General features: G+C 38.4%; 1 protein-coding gene across 1 annotated transcript in view; it reads left to right on the forward strand.

Moving 5' to 3' along the window:
- Nucleotides 1-17,375, forward strand: part of LOC107567741 (beta-adrenergic receptor kinase 2-like) — a 53,018-nt gene that overhangs the window by 11,358 nt on the left and 24,285 nt on the right. The window contains exons 3-4 of the mRNA XM_016253478.1: nucleotides 16,622-16,695; nucleotides 16,954-17,055. Coding sequence (XP_016108964.1) covers nucleotides 16,622-16,695; nucleotides 16,954-17,055 — 176 coding nt within the window. The remainder of the gene's footprint in view (nucleotides 1-16,621; nucleotides 16,696-16,953; nucleotides 17,056-17,375) is intronic.

Genomic DNA, 17,375 nt, shown 5'->3' on the forward strand with positions numbered 1-17,375 from the left:
GGGGGGGGTTGTTGCATAATCAAATGCTTCCCTTCTGTCTTTGTCTTTTAACCCTCATTGCTGTGGCATTTCATGTTTATTTGATGAACCAAATAATGTTGCATGATGTAACAATATACATTACTGCTGGCCTTTTCTGGGCTAGTTCTTTTAGGTCGTGATAGCTGCGACCTACTGATCTATTTTTGCTCTTTTTGATGACGTGCATATGATCGTAATGTTCTAAAAAAAGAAAGCTAATGTTGCATGGTTTCTCATATGTTTAGTTTCTTTTTAGTAGGCCTTCTTGATTTATTGCAAAAACTCCTTCATGCTTCCCACTGTGAAGACCCTACACTCGCTGTGATCATATGAGACCTAATAGGGATCAACAAGTAGCTTTTACCATTAAAATTGCATGAGAAATTAATAGAAACTAATCTTGCTTAGCAGGAGGAGATGTAGAGAGCAACACAAGGATGAAAAGCTCAGGCTCAATGGTGTCTGTCGGCCCAGAATGACAGAGGAAAATGCCATCCTCTTCCATTGATATAATTTGGTTTGACAGTCACAGCCATGAAGCCGTTCGCATGGAAAAACTGAGTGTTTGATGCCTGACTTTATTGGCGGAAGAACTCGATTTACTGGAACATCTGGAATGGTCTAGATAATGCTGTCTATACATGTTATAATATGAGCATTCATAAATATTGAAATATGGAGCAAGAGGATGTGAGGTCCGTGAATATTTTTTCTCCTCAGAAGTCCACACGGTTAAAAGTATCATGTGCCGAAGTTTAATACCTAGGTCAACATTGATCATTTTAAATTTATTTTTCCCAGCATTGAAAGCTTTGAAATGGTTAACAGTCCTTCTGAGCCATGTGATCAATAACTGTCTGGCGCAATGGGAGAAAAAGCTTCATGTTCCACCTTTTATTGTGCCAGACAAGCGTAGCATTTCTCAGCTACCATTGTTCTCTGTCTACCCTCACAGGTTAAACTAAAGCCATTTTGCCCAAACTCTTCCATAACCTACACGCAAGATCTTGCATGCTCTGCAGATCGATAAGCTTGTTGCATTGATGCCTTTTATTTAAGTCTTCGTCCTGTCTGGGAAGTCACGACTGACAGTAATAAATAACGCAGGGCAGCACAGGGTGAAGATGAATAGCCCTGTTTAGCCGAACGACATTGGTGAACCGCTGCATGCACGCTTGTTTGCATGTATCTGCGCAGAAACGAGACAGTTTGACAGCAAGTTTTGGGCTGATAATGATGTCTCTCCATCCCCCCTTCTCCATGACACATAATTTATTGGTCTGCGATGTCGATCTATGATACAGAGGCTGCACTGCAGTGCAATTCTATCTTGTTTGCACTCCCTTTCTTCTTCTTTTGCTCTTTTTCTTGTTAGCATGCTTCACTTTGTGGCAGGTGACATCAATTTCATTTGATTGCAGAATTTTTGGAACAAGGTCTTGAACCCTGCACAGAAATGAAATGTTATGTTGCTGCAGTGCTACTGCTCAAACATTAACAAGGAGACCAGAGATGTAGATGGGGATGTTCAAGGAGTAGTTCACTGAAAAGTGAACATTCTTCATTCTCTTCATCATTTACTCCTCATATTATTCAAAAAAGCCATTTGTTACTCAGGACCACAAAACCAGTCATAAGGGTCAATTTTGTGAAATTGAGATTTATACATTATATGATGTATAAACATCATATGGCCGAGATGCAACTAATTTGTGTGGAATAAATCTGGAATCTGAGGGGGCAAAAAAATCTAAATATTGAGAAAATCGCCTTTAAAGTTGTCTAAGTTCTTAACAATGCATATTACTAATCAAAAATTAAGTTTTTATATATTAATGGTAGGAAATGTACAAACTATCTTCATGGAACATGATCTTTACTTAATATCCTAATGATTTTTGGCATGAAAGAAAAGTGTATAATTTTGACCCATACAATGTATTGTTGGCTATTGCTACAAAAATACCCGCGCTACTTATGACTGGTTTTGTGGTCCAGGGTCACATTTGACCCTTTTTCTTCCATGGGGCACCAAAGTAAATGTTTTGGAGAATCTCCCAGCTGCTGTTTTCCATTAAATCAAAATTAATATGTTGAAATAAATTAAAATGATTATATTAATTTTAATTTCCAATTCATTTGTCCAATTAATTCGTTTTTTTTAATGTTTTATTTAAATTTAAATATTATACATTTCATCATAAACATTCTATATATACATGTATGTTTTATTAATATTATTTATTGTCTATTTAATACTTAGGTATTTTTTAATTAAAATCTTGCCCTTAAGTAATTAGAGCTGGGGCAATAAATCGATTCTGAGCTTTGTTTTTAACAGCAGATGGCGCTCTAGGCTAGTTTTTAGCTGCACACTCAAATGCTCACGAAGAAGAGCGCTTGTGAGTTCGGATGAGTAATGTAAGTGGTTAAATGTACTTGCACATCAGCTTTTATGATGCGAGATTAATGTAAACACAGCCCACTGTGAACATCCTTGTAATTCGCTTCAAACTTTTCGAACTTTATGAATGATTATTTTAAGTTCAAGTAGTGCGTGTGTAAGGAAGTGGAAGCAAGCAGAATACAGCTGTGACGAGTGGGGGCGGGGCCGAAAGCCGTGGGAACGGAGCGAGGCCGGTGGAGTAAGTGATAATGCACGACACCTGCACCACTCACCGATCTCGAGTCCCACGGAGGAGCTCTGGAAGGATAAAAGGAGGAGTGACGACAGTGCAATACGAGAGAGGACCAGGCCTAGATTTTATTTTGTGTTTTGGTTCTGTTTGTATGCGACAGTCGTCCGCGAGGGGCTGTCGCGTTATTTTGTGTTTATTTTATTATTAAAGTTTTGTTTGAATGTCCTCCGTGGGACTCATGACCGGTGAGTGGCACAGGTGTCGCGCATTATCACTTACTCAACCGGTCTCGCTCCGTTCCCACGGCTCTCGGCCCCGCCCCCACTCATCACAACGGCTATTTCTAAAGCACGCAGTGCCATCTGCTGTTAAAAACTACGCTCAGAATTAGCTCAGAGAATCGCGATGCCTTCGGAAAATATCAGAATCGATGCAGAATCATTTCTCGATTCGCGATGCATCGATTTATTATCCCAGCCTTATAAATAATACACTTGCTTTCACTAATGAAAGATATTTTCTGTGAATAGTGTCTGTAATGTATAATAAAATTTTTATTTTTTAAATTTGTCCTTTTTGGAGCTTGACAGCTAGTGGTCACTATATGCTTTTGATGTATGAAAGTGGATTGAACATTCTGCAAAGCTCTCCTTTAATGTGCTTCGAAAGAAAGGCAAACAGGTTTGGAACAACTTGAGGGGTGAGTAAGCGATAACAGTTTTAATTTTTGGATGGACTAATTTAAACCACTCTTATGCATTTCACAGGAAAGTCATGAATGTTTAATGTTAGTTCAGATGTACGATCGCGTCTCTTCATTTGTCCCGTCAGGCCAAATACCGCCAATAGCCATGATTGCTCTGCTGTGAGTCAGTGTACTTGTTTATGAAACACAACCAGATGAGCAGTCTCTTCGTTTCCTGGCCCAAACCATCACTTATCATGCAGGCCCCGCCTCCCTCTTTATCGTCAGTAATGGTTTCACGATGACAGGCCAGAGCTGTCAAAGAACATAGCACACACCGTCCCTGAGCACATGCATCGTGAAACCATCCTCGTATCTCCACCATCTCTTTGAGCCGGTCAGCTGCGGTTTATTCTGCTGCATGCGTATCATGGCTTTGATGCCCGAGGGAGGCGTTCACGGCTCCTATGGATCTCCTGATCTGTTATGATGTTATTCCTCTATCTGCTCTCCTCCTGCTTTCTTCATTTGTGTTTTGCCTCTCCACCCCTCCTCCTCCCTCATTCACATCTCCCTTTCTCTCTCTCTCGTTCCATCTGTCAGAGTTCTGGAATGGATGTTTGAGAGTTTTGTGTTGCCTAGCAACTGCGGTTGCCATGGGAACGCCGAAGATATCCCGTGTTTGCTTGGCGACCGGGAAAATGAAATTAAAGGATGAATTAAAGAAGGAAATAGATGATTTCCATTCAAACAAAGCAAAAAAAAAGCTCCTAACAGATTATTCACTGATATGTTTGGATAATTACACCCGTCCTCTTCCTGGCCCGAGGCTGGGAGCTCTGATTGGTCGGATTGATCAATGGCCATTAACGGTTTAGGTTTCATTTTTAGTGTATTTAGATGCATGTTTGGCCCTTGTGTGTAATGAGAGTGAAACATATCGATGCGTGTCCTTTGCTAGCGAGTCAGACCATCTGTGCACAGATGTGTTTGTGTGTGAGTGAGTTTATGCATACGTGCGCATGTGTGCACTAGCATTGCATTAATTGACAGTTCTTTGATCCACCAGCCTCTGTTAATTGCTCTGGGATTTGGAGAATTAATTGGCCAGTCAATGTCATTATTTCCACCCCACTCGCCCTCTCTCTGTCCCTACACCAGGGATGCTCAAATCACGTAGCTTGAGGGACACTTTTAGAAAATGCAGAGTGACTGGGGTCAGTGAATAAAATGACCTGGTAATATTAGTTAGTGCAGTGTCTTTTACCAGCTTCATTTTTACATTCTCATTCAGTCAAAACATTATAATGTACTTGGTGTGAATTTAAGGTCTTCTTTGAACTTGTATGTGTTGCACTGTGTTGCGCATGTGCAGTCCAGGTATAGATGTGGCAAAAATAAAGGCTGGATTGTGGAGGCGGGCTGGTCTTTGAGTATACCAAAGCCAGTTTTAAATTTGAAGGTTGCTTGTCTCTTCCCATTGCTGCGTGTACCGCTGGAAGAGGCTCTGGAGATTTGGTGTTTCCAAACCCGCCTGTTTTCTTCTTGCCAAATTCTATGGCAACATCGCATAAATGTGGAGAAGGCAATCACATAATGCATTTCAACAAAGTTAGTGAAAGCCATCTATTTTAGATGTGGAGCGAAATGAGAGAGATCTTTGTTACAAAGATTTCTATTTCAAATAAATGCTGAACACTATGAAAAAATGTATTACTGTTTCCACAAAAATATTAAGAAGCAAGATTGTTTTCAGCATTGATAATAATCAGAAATGTTTCTTGAACAGTAAATTAGAATATTAGAATGATTTCTGAAGGATCATGTGCCACTGAAGACTGGAGTAATGATGCTAAAAATTCAGCTTCACATCAAAGGAATAAATTACATTTTAAAATATAGGCTATTCCTGTAGAGAAGAGTTCTTTTAAATCGTGATAACTTTTCACAATATTACTGTTTTACTGTATTTTTTATCAAGTAAATGCAGCTTTGGTGAGGAGAAGTGACTTCTTTTAAAAACCTTTGAATGGTAGTTTACTAATACCTTTATCATGAAGTACATTAACAATGAACAATAGTATATTTATAAAGTAACATTTAAAGTAGATTTATAAATGCTGTTAAAAATCCTTGTTTATTCTTAGTTTGTGGTACTTAAAGGGATAGTTCACCCAAAAATGAAAATTCTGTCATTAATTACTCACCCTCAAGTTGTTCCAAACCCGCAAGACCTTTGGTCATCCTCGGAACACAATTTAAGATATTTTTGATTAAATCTGAGGGCTCTCTGACCCTCCCATAGACAGCAAGGTAACTAGCACATCCAAAGTGACACAGCAGAGACGAAAATGTGGAATAAAGTCTGTATTTTTGTTTTCTTTGCACAAAAAAGTATTCCCGGAGCTTCGTAACTTTACAGTTGAACCACTGATGTCACACGGACTACTTTGTCAATCATCTTGGTACTTTTCTGGACCTTGAACGTGGTAGTTACCTTGCTGTCTATGGGAGGGTCAGAGAGCCCTCAGATTTAATCAAAAATATCTTAAATTGTGTTCCGAAGATGAACGAAGGTCTTACGGGTTTCGAACAACAGGGTGAGTAATTAATGACAGAATTTTTCATTTTTTGGGTGAACTAACCCTTTAAGGCATTAACTCATTTTAATGAATTAAACCTTAAGCCTTACCATTCTTTTCATACCAAAAATCATCTAAATCTAGTTAAAAATTTAATATTCAGTGTTTGAGCTATGCACTTGATTCATATTTTTTATATTCAATAAAAACATTTCTACGTATTTATCTGCGGGGTTCTCAAGTAGTCCAGATGACCAAAATGAACATCCCTACTGTGTTTTGGGTTGATTCATCTCCAAACAGCTCCATTTGGGCCTGGTCCACATAAGCATCTAGAATGGCTCTATTATATGCTGTGCCTGCAGGCGTTCTCTCACATTATCATTGTCTCTTGGTCGGTCACCATGCTGTGTAGTTCTCTAATCATTTCGGGCTGTTTTTCTCTTTTGTCTCTCTGCTGCAGTCTCTCGTCCTCTGTCCAGTTTTGGCAGAGGGCCCTTGTGGGTTTTTACACACTGTGGTCTGCCGTACAGTTATTTTCCCAGGCAGACTCGGGCTGTATCTTTGAATGTGTTTTTGCCCTGTAATTGCTGTTTATTTTAGTCGTGTGACATGACTCTTTGGCTCTTTTCTTACTACCAGTTTTACCAATCAGATCCGGCAGGTTAGATCTTGCGATACTGAACATCCTGTTGACTTTCGGAGAGTTTGAATGACTGGTTTAAGAGCCACACACTTGTCAATATGCAGCCGGAGATGTTTGCTGCTTTTCGAATTAAGCTTGTGACCTTCCTTGTGTACACGGCAGTTTGCCAAGCCTGCCTGTTTGTCGTTGTGAGATGACGTTTTGAAGAACGAGCCACTGATTCCAAAAGAGCTATCTTCTGCTCCAAGTTGCTCCACCATGGGATTTTCCCGCGGAGCAGTAGATGTTTTGGCATCCAAAGAAGAAGTAATACATTCAGAATGCCAATTCTTGGACCAGGGAAAATTAACCTTAAGTTGATATTGCATCATTTAAATAAGGTGTAGCGACAGCGGCAGCTAGATGCGACATGTGGGCCTTTGAATGAAAGGTTTGTGCTACATGACAGATGGCAAATAACCTGTTTGAAGACTGTCACATTAGGCAGAAAGGAAAGTTGCATCATCTTGCACTTTGCATAAAATGACAGTCATCATGGAAGCCACATCTACCACCTTGATTATTATTACTTTTAGCAGTAAGAAAGCAAAGTTTGTTTTCTGTGTGTTTACAGCTTGGAAGTGATCGGAGTTTAATGAGTAGCTGCCATTTTGCATTTTTTGCACCAGCATTTGTATTAGATTAGAGAGTGACACTCTTGCTAATCGCTTTCACTAATTAGAAATTTTTTTTTATTTTTAAATTTTTTTTGTAGCTGAAGTGTATTTGTCAAACGATAATAGTTGTCTTTGCATACAAAAGCATAGTTCACTCAAAAATGATAATTCTCATCATTTACTCACCCTTATGTAATTCCTAAAAACCTGAATTGCTTTAAATTTTTGTAGAACACACAAGATATTTGGAAAGACGTATCAGTTTTTTTTGTGTTTTTTTTTATATATATACAGTGAAAGTCAGTGGGGTCCAATTTTGGACCCAAACTATTTTCACTGTATGGACAAAAAACATCTTCAAAGTATCTTTTGCATTCCACAGGGGGAAAAAAAATCAAAACCGGTTTGGAATCATGAGGAAATGATGATCAAACTTTCATATTTGGGTGAACTGTCCCTTTAGGTCTTTTGTAGATTGAATTTTTCCAAAAAGCAATCGTGCAACTATTTGTTTGGCATATGGGTGAAAATTTGTTTGGCAACAATTATTATTTTCAATGTTCTGCCTCAGAAACTACACTCTTCAGCACTTTATCAGGGGAGAAAAATCAGTTTCCTGCACTTTTAAAATTTGGCCACCGCTCAACACAACATGTGCAACGCCTATTGGTCTGATTCATCATGTATATAGTCATGATTCTCAAGACTAGAAGAATCTGTCACTGGACTGGAACCTGAACAGAAGCTCTGGCTGCGAGTCTCATGCCCACTCTCCATTCTGATATTGAAACTATGCATAGGGAAGTGTTTGTGACAGAATAAGAGAAGACAAGGGCGTGTGTGAAATGGAGTCATGACAGTTTCAGCCTAAAATAAATAGACACTTGTTTGCTGAGTCTGCAGTGTGTGTATGCGCGTGGGTGTGTGTCTTTGTGCGCTCGTGTGTGTGTTTAATGGGCTGTCCGATTTTCCATCTTCCATCTTCACCTGCCTTGTAAACATCACTAAGACACTCACGTTGTTGGCAAGGTATTGTAAAATAAAGACACATTAACCTGGCCTACTAAACTGCCCAGCAAATGGTGGTTGTTTCACTTTGGTCCACAGTAAACTCTAATGTAGTTCCTTGTGTTTTGGGGCTGTGCGTGGGCAGTGTGGTTAGTGTTGGCCTGTGCACTTGTATGCGCATGTGAACGCTCCTCCCCTCCTCTCACGGAGGCCCACATCTCGTTATTGATTACATGCTTCCGGGTGGCTGGTGAAAACGACAGAATCAGTTCTGGCAAACAAGTGTTGAGAAAGTCAGACCTTTGTATATCTTCAGATGCATGGAATTTACACTTTCAGAATTCCATAGAAATTTCTGTAGAATTAAAACACCTGTCATGCACAAACTTCTAATTGTCTCTTTGATGTTCGTTTTGCCTTTAGGCTCATTTGGTAATTCTTTCAACTGCTAATGAGGGTGTAGCACTCTCAGCTACTTCATGTTATCTTCGTTACAGTTTATGCATTGGCCAGATGCTTTTATCTAGTGCATTGCATTCAGAGTACATTAGAGCAGTTTTTGAGCTACAGTGAAGTCGATATATGATCCGATATCCACAGCCTTTTTTATTTCTTTAATTGGATGGATTTATGAAAATAGTAGGGCAAGACTTGACTTTATCTGTTGTGTGTTGATTGGATTATGAAAAGTAGACATTTTAGACCTGAAGTTGTGGAGAGGATGCAAATTTTGTCCATTTAGGCCATATTTGTTTGAGTCTGTAGTAGTTGTTGGCTGATATTGCAATAGTTTTGTCTAAGATGTATGTATTGGTAGAAAGCCAAACCCTATAATATGCATTTGTCATTTAAACATGTTTGAATACCTATTAAATATCATATTTATTTTTGTATATTTGGGTATGTGTTATACAAATATATATTTCTAAGCATTTATATTTTTACTATATTTAATGAGCATATACTGTAGATAGCTTGTTTGAATACCTATTAAATATCATATTTATTTTTGTATATTTGGGTATGTGTTATACAAATATATATTTCTAAGCATTTATATTTTTACTATATTTAATGAGCATATAGATAGCTTGCTATTTGGCCATTTTGATTTAATGTTGACTTTGAATCAACAATGTGGAGAAAAAACAGTGCAGATTCCAGGCCTACATGTAATTATTCCCCAGCTGTATTCAGAGGGGCTGTCATTGGATTTCTACTGGATTGTTGCACTGATGAGTTTGTGATTCAATGACAGTCCTCCCAGATCTCCTGTACTTCATGAGCTGTCCGTCAGCAGGCTAACCCCACCTGTACTTGGACTCGAGTGAGAATCCTGCAATCAAGGAGAGAGATCGCTTTGTGCATTCAAAGCACGATTAAGGGTAATCCATTAACTCTGTGACGTAAACCATGCCTAAGGTTGGCATCCTCCTTATTTCTATCACTCCCGCTCACTTAATCATTCCTGCTCAGAAGATAAGGTTTAGGAAACCTTGAATTAGACTATTTCGTTAATGTGCAGTCAACATGATGTTTATATGTGGCTGATTCAGCATTTAGAGCTGAACTGCTAGTTTTTAAACCACTTTTTACCTCCTGTTGATTTCTTGTCTTTGTGCATATTTATGCTCAATTATATGACCACTATGATCAATATGTTTACATTGATCCATGACTGTGTTTCCATACATCTGTGTCCGTGTCACCAGCTGCTGGGTTTTTTTTTTCTTTCTGGATGGTCTATATGAGACCTTCTGACTCCACATTGCAGACAGCAGGAAAGGGAGGAAGACAAAAGATGAGTGTCCAAGAGATAACAGAGAGGAGGAAGAGGACTGCAGGGAGATACTGAGAGGAGAAAAAAAAATTCTGAGAGGCCCTTATTAGTATCGCTACTACTATTGCTCATACTTCAGAGGTCTGATTGTGGTACAGACACGAATTATACCTCAAATCATGTGGCTTTTTGTTGAGAGGCGTTTGAGCACTTTTCAAGCTGATTAAGCTTGCAAAAATGGGCAAAAAATCCCATAGACAGACACTGAAGGAGGGACTGAGTGAGAATGAATAGGGATGTAACGATTCACTCAACTCACGATTCGATTCACGATTTTATTTTATTTTTTACAAAATGCAATTTAAGACAAATTATAAATTAAATGTGTCCTTTTATTATTGCTTAGACAAAATGCTGCACATTTCTTTGTGAAATTGAAATATAACACTATAATAATAATATACTAATATAGCACTTGCATATTATTGCTTTTTTGTTGGTTTTGATTGCTTCTATTGTCCTCATTTGTAAGTCACTTTGGATAAAAGTGTCTGCTAAATTACAAAATTGAAATATAATGTAAATGTAAATAACAAAACTAAATTGAAATTTTAAAATAAGCCCCAAATCAAATAAATAAGTAACACAAATAAAATAAATATCTTCATAGGCTTTGTCTGTGCTCTTTCCATTTAAAAAGCGAGGCAACCGCTTGATTTTATTCATGATCCAAACAAAGATGCTGCATACATGCAACATGAGCAGTTTTTAATCTAAATTAAATTGTATAATTTCGAAATTTGAAGCAAAAACAGAATGTTTTGACTTCAGTTTTGTGAAACTATACAAAAATATCTGCATGAAACAAACCGCAGACGAGCTGAATGAGACGCAGATTCACTCTCTGCCAGCAGGTGGCGCTTAAACCATTTCCTTGGTTTCCGCTGTAAACAAAGGAGCGCTGCACTTATGAACTTTAATATGCATTATACAGAGGCAAGATGAATAGAGAAAATACCATCTAAACTATTCTAAAGACAGTTAGTTCCCCTCAGACATGCATTTATATAAACTCCTACACCTAAATGAATCGCGATTTGTTTAGCATCTCAACCAATTTGAATCGTCACATATTTGAATCGATTTTCAACCGGCACGCAGTTAATAGTTACATCCCTAAGAATGAAGTATCACAATATATTACTACATCGTTGTCACCGTAATGTCCATGATGCTTCATATAATTTTAGCTGTTTGTTGTATTATTTTGATCTAAATGCTTATCGGTTTGTGCACAGCCCATTTTACTTCCTAAATACAACAGATTTATGAAAACAGCAGGATAAGACTTGACTTTATCCATTGTGAGTTGATTGGATTGCATAAAGTAGCTTTTTCAGATCTGAAGTTTGCAGTTGGTTGTGGAGAGGATGACGGTGCTTACTGTATTTTATTATATATTTAAATATTTTAAAAAATATATAAAATAATCCACACAAATTACATTTTGGGAAATAATTTCAATCCATTTTGAGTGCAAGTCCGGAGCAGAGATCGAGCAAAATAAAACAAAAAGTTGGTTGCCAGTTGACTGGTTCATCTCTACACAAAAATGTTTTATATTTTATATAATATTTAATATGCATTATATTGACTAAGGGAATGAGTGAGAGTTAAGTATCACAATATATTACTACATCATTGTAATCATTACGACCATTATGCCTGTAATTTCAGCTGTGTGTTGTATAGAGGTCGACCGATATGGGTTTTTCTCTGGCCGATGCCAATACCGATATTTAGAAATCAGGGCAGCCGATGGCTGGTATATGATGCCGATTTTCTTTTTCTTTTTTCCCCTTCATCTCATAAAAGAGAGTTTGAGTATAGCAGGGCACAAGATAGTAGTAGTAGCCTAATTCATATTAATAATACATGGCTCAAAACTTAAGCACCTTCTCAAAACAGCTCTGAAGCATGTTTTTTGTTTATGTTTGCAGACAGACACCAGTGGCCCTGTCCCAAATGGCACCCTAAACCCTTGCGGAGTCCACACTTTCGTGACGTAATGCCGCTTTGACTGTCGGGTAGAAGTCTGCTGCGGAGCTCGCCCCAGTTCGGGCTCGGCAGAAGTGCGGATCGAGGGCGCATAACGGCTGCAAAGGGGGTGCTTGCGAGCATGTGGCAAATAGTCAAAATGACAAATAGGACACCCTACGGTCTCGTGGACTTAACAGACACGCGGCGGCCATTGTAAGACTGCAAGTGCACATGAAGTGTTCCATTTGGGACAGGGCCAGTGTTTCCCACAGACTTGCAAATGCAAAGTCATTCTCTGACAGCAGGAGGCGCTGCTGGCACAGGAGATATAGCGGTTTCCCCGATAACGGCTGTAATCAAATAAGCGCTACTTTATAAGGCATTACAGGAAAGACAAAATGAAAATGACATTGAAGCTTTTCTGAAGACGGTCGGTTCTTTTCAAAGATACATTCATATAAAAACACCCGCGCTGCATTTTAATTTAGAAACGTACAGTGCTCAGTTTATTCAAGAAAGTATAAGCCTTTTGGAAAATCTATTTGTGGCGGTCAGTTTTGATATTGTGACGAGCCGTCACAAATAATTCAATGTATGGGAAACACTGGACACTGCTATGTCAAATGGCCATAGTGATAACAAAAATGAAAGTTCACTTAAATTACACAGCCTTCAGCACACGAGCGATGACATCGTGGAGGCTATTATCGGACCAGAAGTTTCGTCTGAATTGCATGTGTTTCTACTTTCACATGCAAGTGACTTGTTGCACTTATGAATATAATAAGCATGGTCGGCATCAATTCTAGTAGGGGAAAAAACTTAATTACACTTTCGAAATGGTCTATTTCCCCCCCCCCACCCCCCCGCCCCCCTTGAAGGTCAAGTTAATTTTATTTAATTATATTTTCTCTATAGCGCCAGATCACAACAGAAGTCATTTAAAGTTATCTTTCTTATAGAACATGTCTATACATTGTTCTTTCATTAAGCAAACTAAATAGCCTTAGGTTATTTATCTTACTTACACGACGGCATGTCATTTCAGTCTCTACGTTATGGTCGCGCTCTCTGCATCACGCACAGCGGAGTTCCGCCCGATGCGCGCGCTCACACACACAAACACACACACACACACACACACACACAAGTAAGCCCACTCCCACTAGTATTTGTAAATATTAAGCCGCAAAACGATTCATATTTAAATATGAATTCTGCGTGTCTCTGTGTTAATGAATGTAGACATGCTAAAACAGAATTTGGTTACAATAAAACATAAGGTTGGACAAATAAAACTTTTCATAGGGTCCTAAACGTAATATTTGTTAAACTTTTAATAAACTGATGTTAAATTGTTTAAGTTTCATGATTTTAATTAATTAGACATGCTTTTTGATTAATAAAATGTCATTTAACCATTAAAAAGGAGTCTAGGAAAAAAAAAAAAAAACAGAATCTACCCCCCCCCCCAAAGCCGTAAACCTAGGGGAAACACTGTATTGTGATACGTATCGTATCGTGGCATCTGTATCGTGATACGTATCGTATTGTGACTTTGCTGGTGATACACAGCCCTATCTTTCAGCACTGGTTAGTTCTCACCACTGTTTTAAAAAATGCTAAAAAAAAGTGGGCGTGGTGCGCTACGAGTAGGGGGGGAAGAGGGGAGACAGACAACACACAGCGTCGCGTTCAGACAGTTTCATTTCGCTCCCATCGAGTTAAAAACACAAATGCACAACCATTTGCACTCTGCATCGAAACATATAAATGAACGCGCTGTTGAACCTCTTATAACTTGTAAGGCTTATTCTGCTGCATTTATATAAGCCTTTTGACAGCTTGTGTCACGGAGATGTAAAATGGTTACACTCGCTAAGTGAATGAATCGTGTTTTTGCCGAACTCTTATTACAAAGCAAAAACAAACACTCTTCTTCGATCCATGAACGTTTCTCTCAGTTAATGTGCGTGATGTCATCTCACAGTCTGAAGCGTCTGTCATAGCAAATCAACACATGCTGTTGTGAATAATTAAGTGAAGCGTCTTCTCATAGGATAAGAACACGCAGTCTCATGAATAATTAAATAGACACCGATGCGTCATCGATGTATTATAGTCCTTTGCCACGTCACAAATTGTGACGTCGACACGATGTAGATTTTAAACCCGGAAGATGAAAATAGCGCAAAAAAGCTTAAAATTAACCAGTTTTCTCCAACAGTTAAAATGATTGGATGCTAACATTGCCTTCTATGATGTGCAACACAAACACCTCTGCTAAAATCTCAGAAAAGTAGTCTGGGGTCTCATGACCCTTTAAAAAGAATAGATGTAGAATTTGTGCTGTAGCTGCCCTGTAGCACCATGTTTGTGGTGTTTCTTTTTTTGCTTTTAATAGAAAGATAATTCCTCTGTGATCCAATTAACGCCTGCATTACCCTCCTATTTTAACAGCAGTAATCAGCTCGCACTAATGCTGCAGGTATCAGAAGCGGCCCCGCTCTCAGATCTCAGCGCCCATCGCTGGAACAGTCACGCCAAGCCACTAGAACAGCATTTCTTCCTCCTGTCATCCTTTAATTGGCTCCATTTACATCACTTGCGAAGATTATATCACTCCTTGACACCCTTGAATTGCATTTCATCCAGTGACTTTTGCCCTCTGTTTGTCCGTCCGCCCAATCAAGCGCCGAGATGTGCAGCCGAGGTCCATCCCTTCCGCTCGTGATGGTGGCCCATTATTGTTGCTATGGGAACAGTCTCAACTTAGCTGTCTGTGCTGATTTCCTCCCTCTGCACCACGTCGTCAACATGTGAGCGCACAGGTTGTTAAACTGGTAACTTCTGCTGGGCTTCGTCAAAAAGCAAACACATTGATGATGAGAAAGGAAGTGCTGTAGCTGGTGGGATCTAGTGAAATGAAAGGTCAAAGTGGCCGTCTGATGGAGGATTTTCTGAATTAGGAGAGTGGTGTCTGTCCTGTGATTTTAAGGATAATCTTCTCAACAATAACTAATCCACGGTCCACTGGTTAGGTTGTTATTATCATCTTGCATTCATCGAGAGCGCTTGCCTCCACGAGAGACAAATGAGAGCTAAACTGTTTGGGTGAATCTAACAGATGAAGGTTTGCGCCATATTTCATCCAAAAGAGGATAAAGATAAATTGTTTTACATAAAAGCCTTTTTATTGTGTCATTTATTTTCACATATATATATATATGTGACAAATTAAGAGCTGAATTAACATTGCTTTATATTCTGAAATGTAAAATATTTAATGAAATGAATATAAAACATAAATTTGTAAATGCACCAGTGTGCAGGCATTTTTTGTGTTTTATACATAAGATACAGTAAGAACATGAACAAAGTAAAACAAACTGACAAATAAAATAAAACAAATATACAAATAAAATGAAATAAACAGTGCTGTCATTTTTCCATGAAGTTCTACTAACATTACTGTTCAGGTAAGTAATAACCTACAAAAGAAATCTAAAAGTAATCAAATGTAAATGAACACTGCATAGTTTTCATTGTATGTATCGATAGATGAATGCTTATTAAAGCTATAACGTTATTCAGATTAAGAGCAGATTTGCATTTTGATGGCCCAAGCGCCAGTCTGTCACTTTAAGACAATATATTGACACGCATCGGATTTTCTCCCAACTGTTCTCCTCCACTTAATTAAGACATAAACTGTGTTTAAGTAAATACTCTCCAAGCCGGCCATTTGGACATATTTAGTGTGTATTTGATCGTTTGGACATGCGCCCGAAGCTCAAAGTGTAATTTGTTTGTCCGTTTTGGAGCACGTCGCGCACACATTTCAGCCTGAGGAACAGCGTCTCTTTTGCGGATTGTGCTTTCAACGTTTTATCAAACATGTCCTGCAATTTAGCAACAGTAAAGACAGCATCTTACAACAATCACCGATTGAGCTGATTCTGATTCTATTCGCAATTCTGATGAATTGCGAATAGCAAAAATGCATCTTAGACAAATGTATGAAAAACAGCTGGCGACTCTGGTGAGATAGAATTGGCAAGATAATGTATATATAGCAATAATAAATGTATGTGTGTTTTATTAATTTCTCCTGTACCGATAGCAGAACTGTTAACGTCAGAGCTTATCAATACTCCGGTCTTTCATAATTTAGCCCCGGTACCGATTAAATACCGAGTTTCGGTACCCATCCATATCGCTTGTGGTCTTTCTTGTATTTATTCACCGCGTGATATTGATTTGATTATGAAAATGCTGCTTTGTTGGAACAGCTTCTCCCTTCAAAGCAAATCATATTATATTTATTCATGGTGGTACAGCTGCTGTTTGAGCTGTCTCCTTTTTATTTACTCTGGTTATATTTTTGTTTACACTGGCATGAAAAGATCTATGACGGGCATCAATATAGCTGCTGTTTTCTTAGTTTTTTATATATACAGTACATTTTTCTTGTATTGTGCACGCTAAAAAGGTCAAGTCTTTCCATCGGTCATTCTGTTTCGCACCTTATCTAACTGTTCTCTTTCCTCCCTCTGTTGTCCAGGTTTCCTCTTGTTCAAGGATTTCTGCATGAACGAGATCGACGAGGCCGTTCCGCAGCTGAAGTTTTATGAGGAGGTAAAATTGGTTTAAATCTATATGTTCCTTTCATTGCGAGCACGCCAGTCTTCGTGGCATTTGTGTGGGTTTTTTGCTGAATAGTTTCCAAGTTGTGTGTTTGACCTGACCTGTCCTCAATCTGGTTGTGACCTGAAATGGCACAGCTCAGTCGTGAAGTTTTGTTCCCCTTCTATTGACCTGAACAACACCATGTGTCCTATTAAAGAGCATGGGGTTGTGTCTGAGATTACTATAATCTTGTTTTGTCCCCTTCAGATTAAAGAGTACGAGAAGTTGGATTCAGAAGAAGAGAGGCTAACTCGCAGTCGACAGATTTATGACGTGTACATAATGAAGGAGCTTCTGTCATGTTCACATGTAAGAAAACTTTTGGCAGAATAAAATGATCACTAGCAGTCATTTCACATGCATATGGCAAAGGGCTGCATTATTAAGCAATACTAAAAATTATGCCTTTTACGTTCAACTACTTTTAAAACGTGCCACTTACAGCATGTTATTTAGATATTTTCTTGTTTTTATAGTTTTACATATAAACCATTTATCTTGGATCAATAGATGACCATGCAAAAATAAATAACAAATATAATAATATAATCAGTACAAATAGTATTGTAATGTGTATACAAATTATTCTATTTATGATTATTATTTTATTTGTTTTTAAACAATTTTAT

The sequence above is a fragment of the Sinocyclocheilus grahami genome, unplaced genomic scaffold, assembly GCF_001515645.1.
Source record: "Sinocyclocheilus grahami isolate Dianchi unplaced genomic scaffold, SAMN03320097.WGS_v1.1 scaffold1186.1, whole genome shotgun sequence".
In the NCBI taxonomy this organism is placed as follows: domain Eukaryota; kingdom Metazoa; phylum Chordata; class Actinopteri; order Cypriniformes; family Cyprinidae; genus Sinocyclocheilus; species Sinocyclocheilus grahami.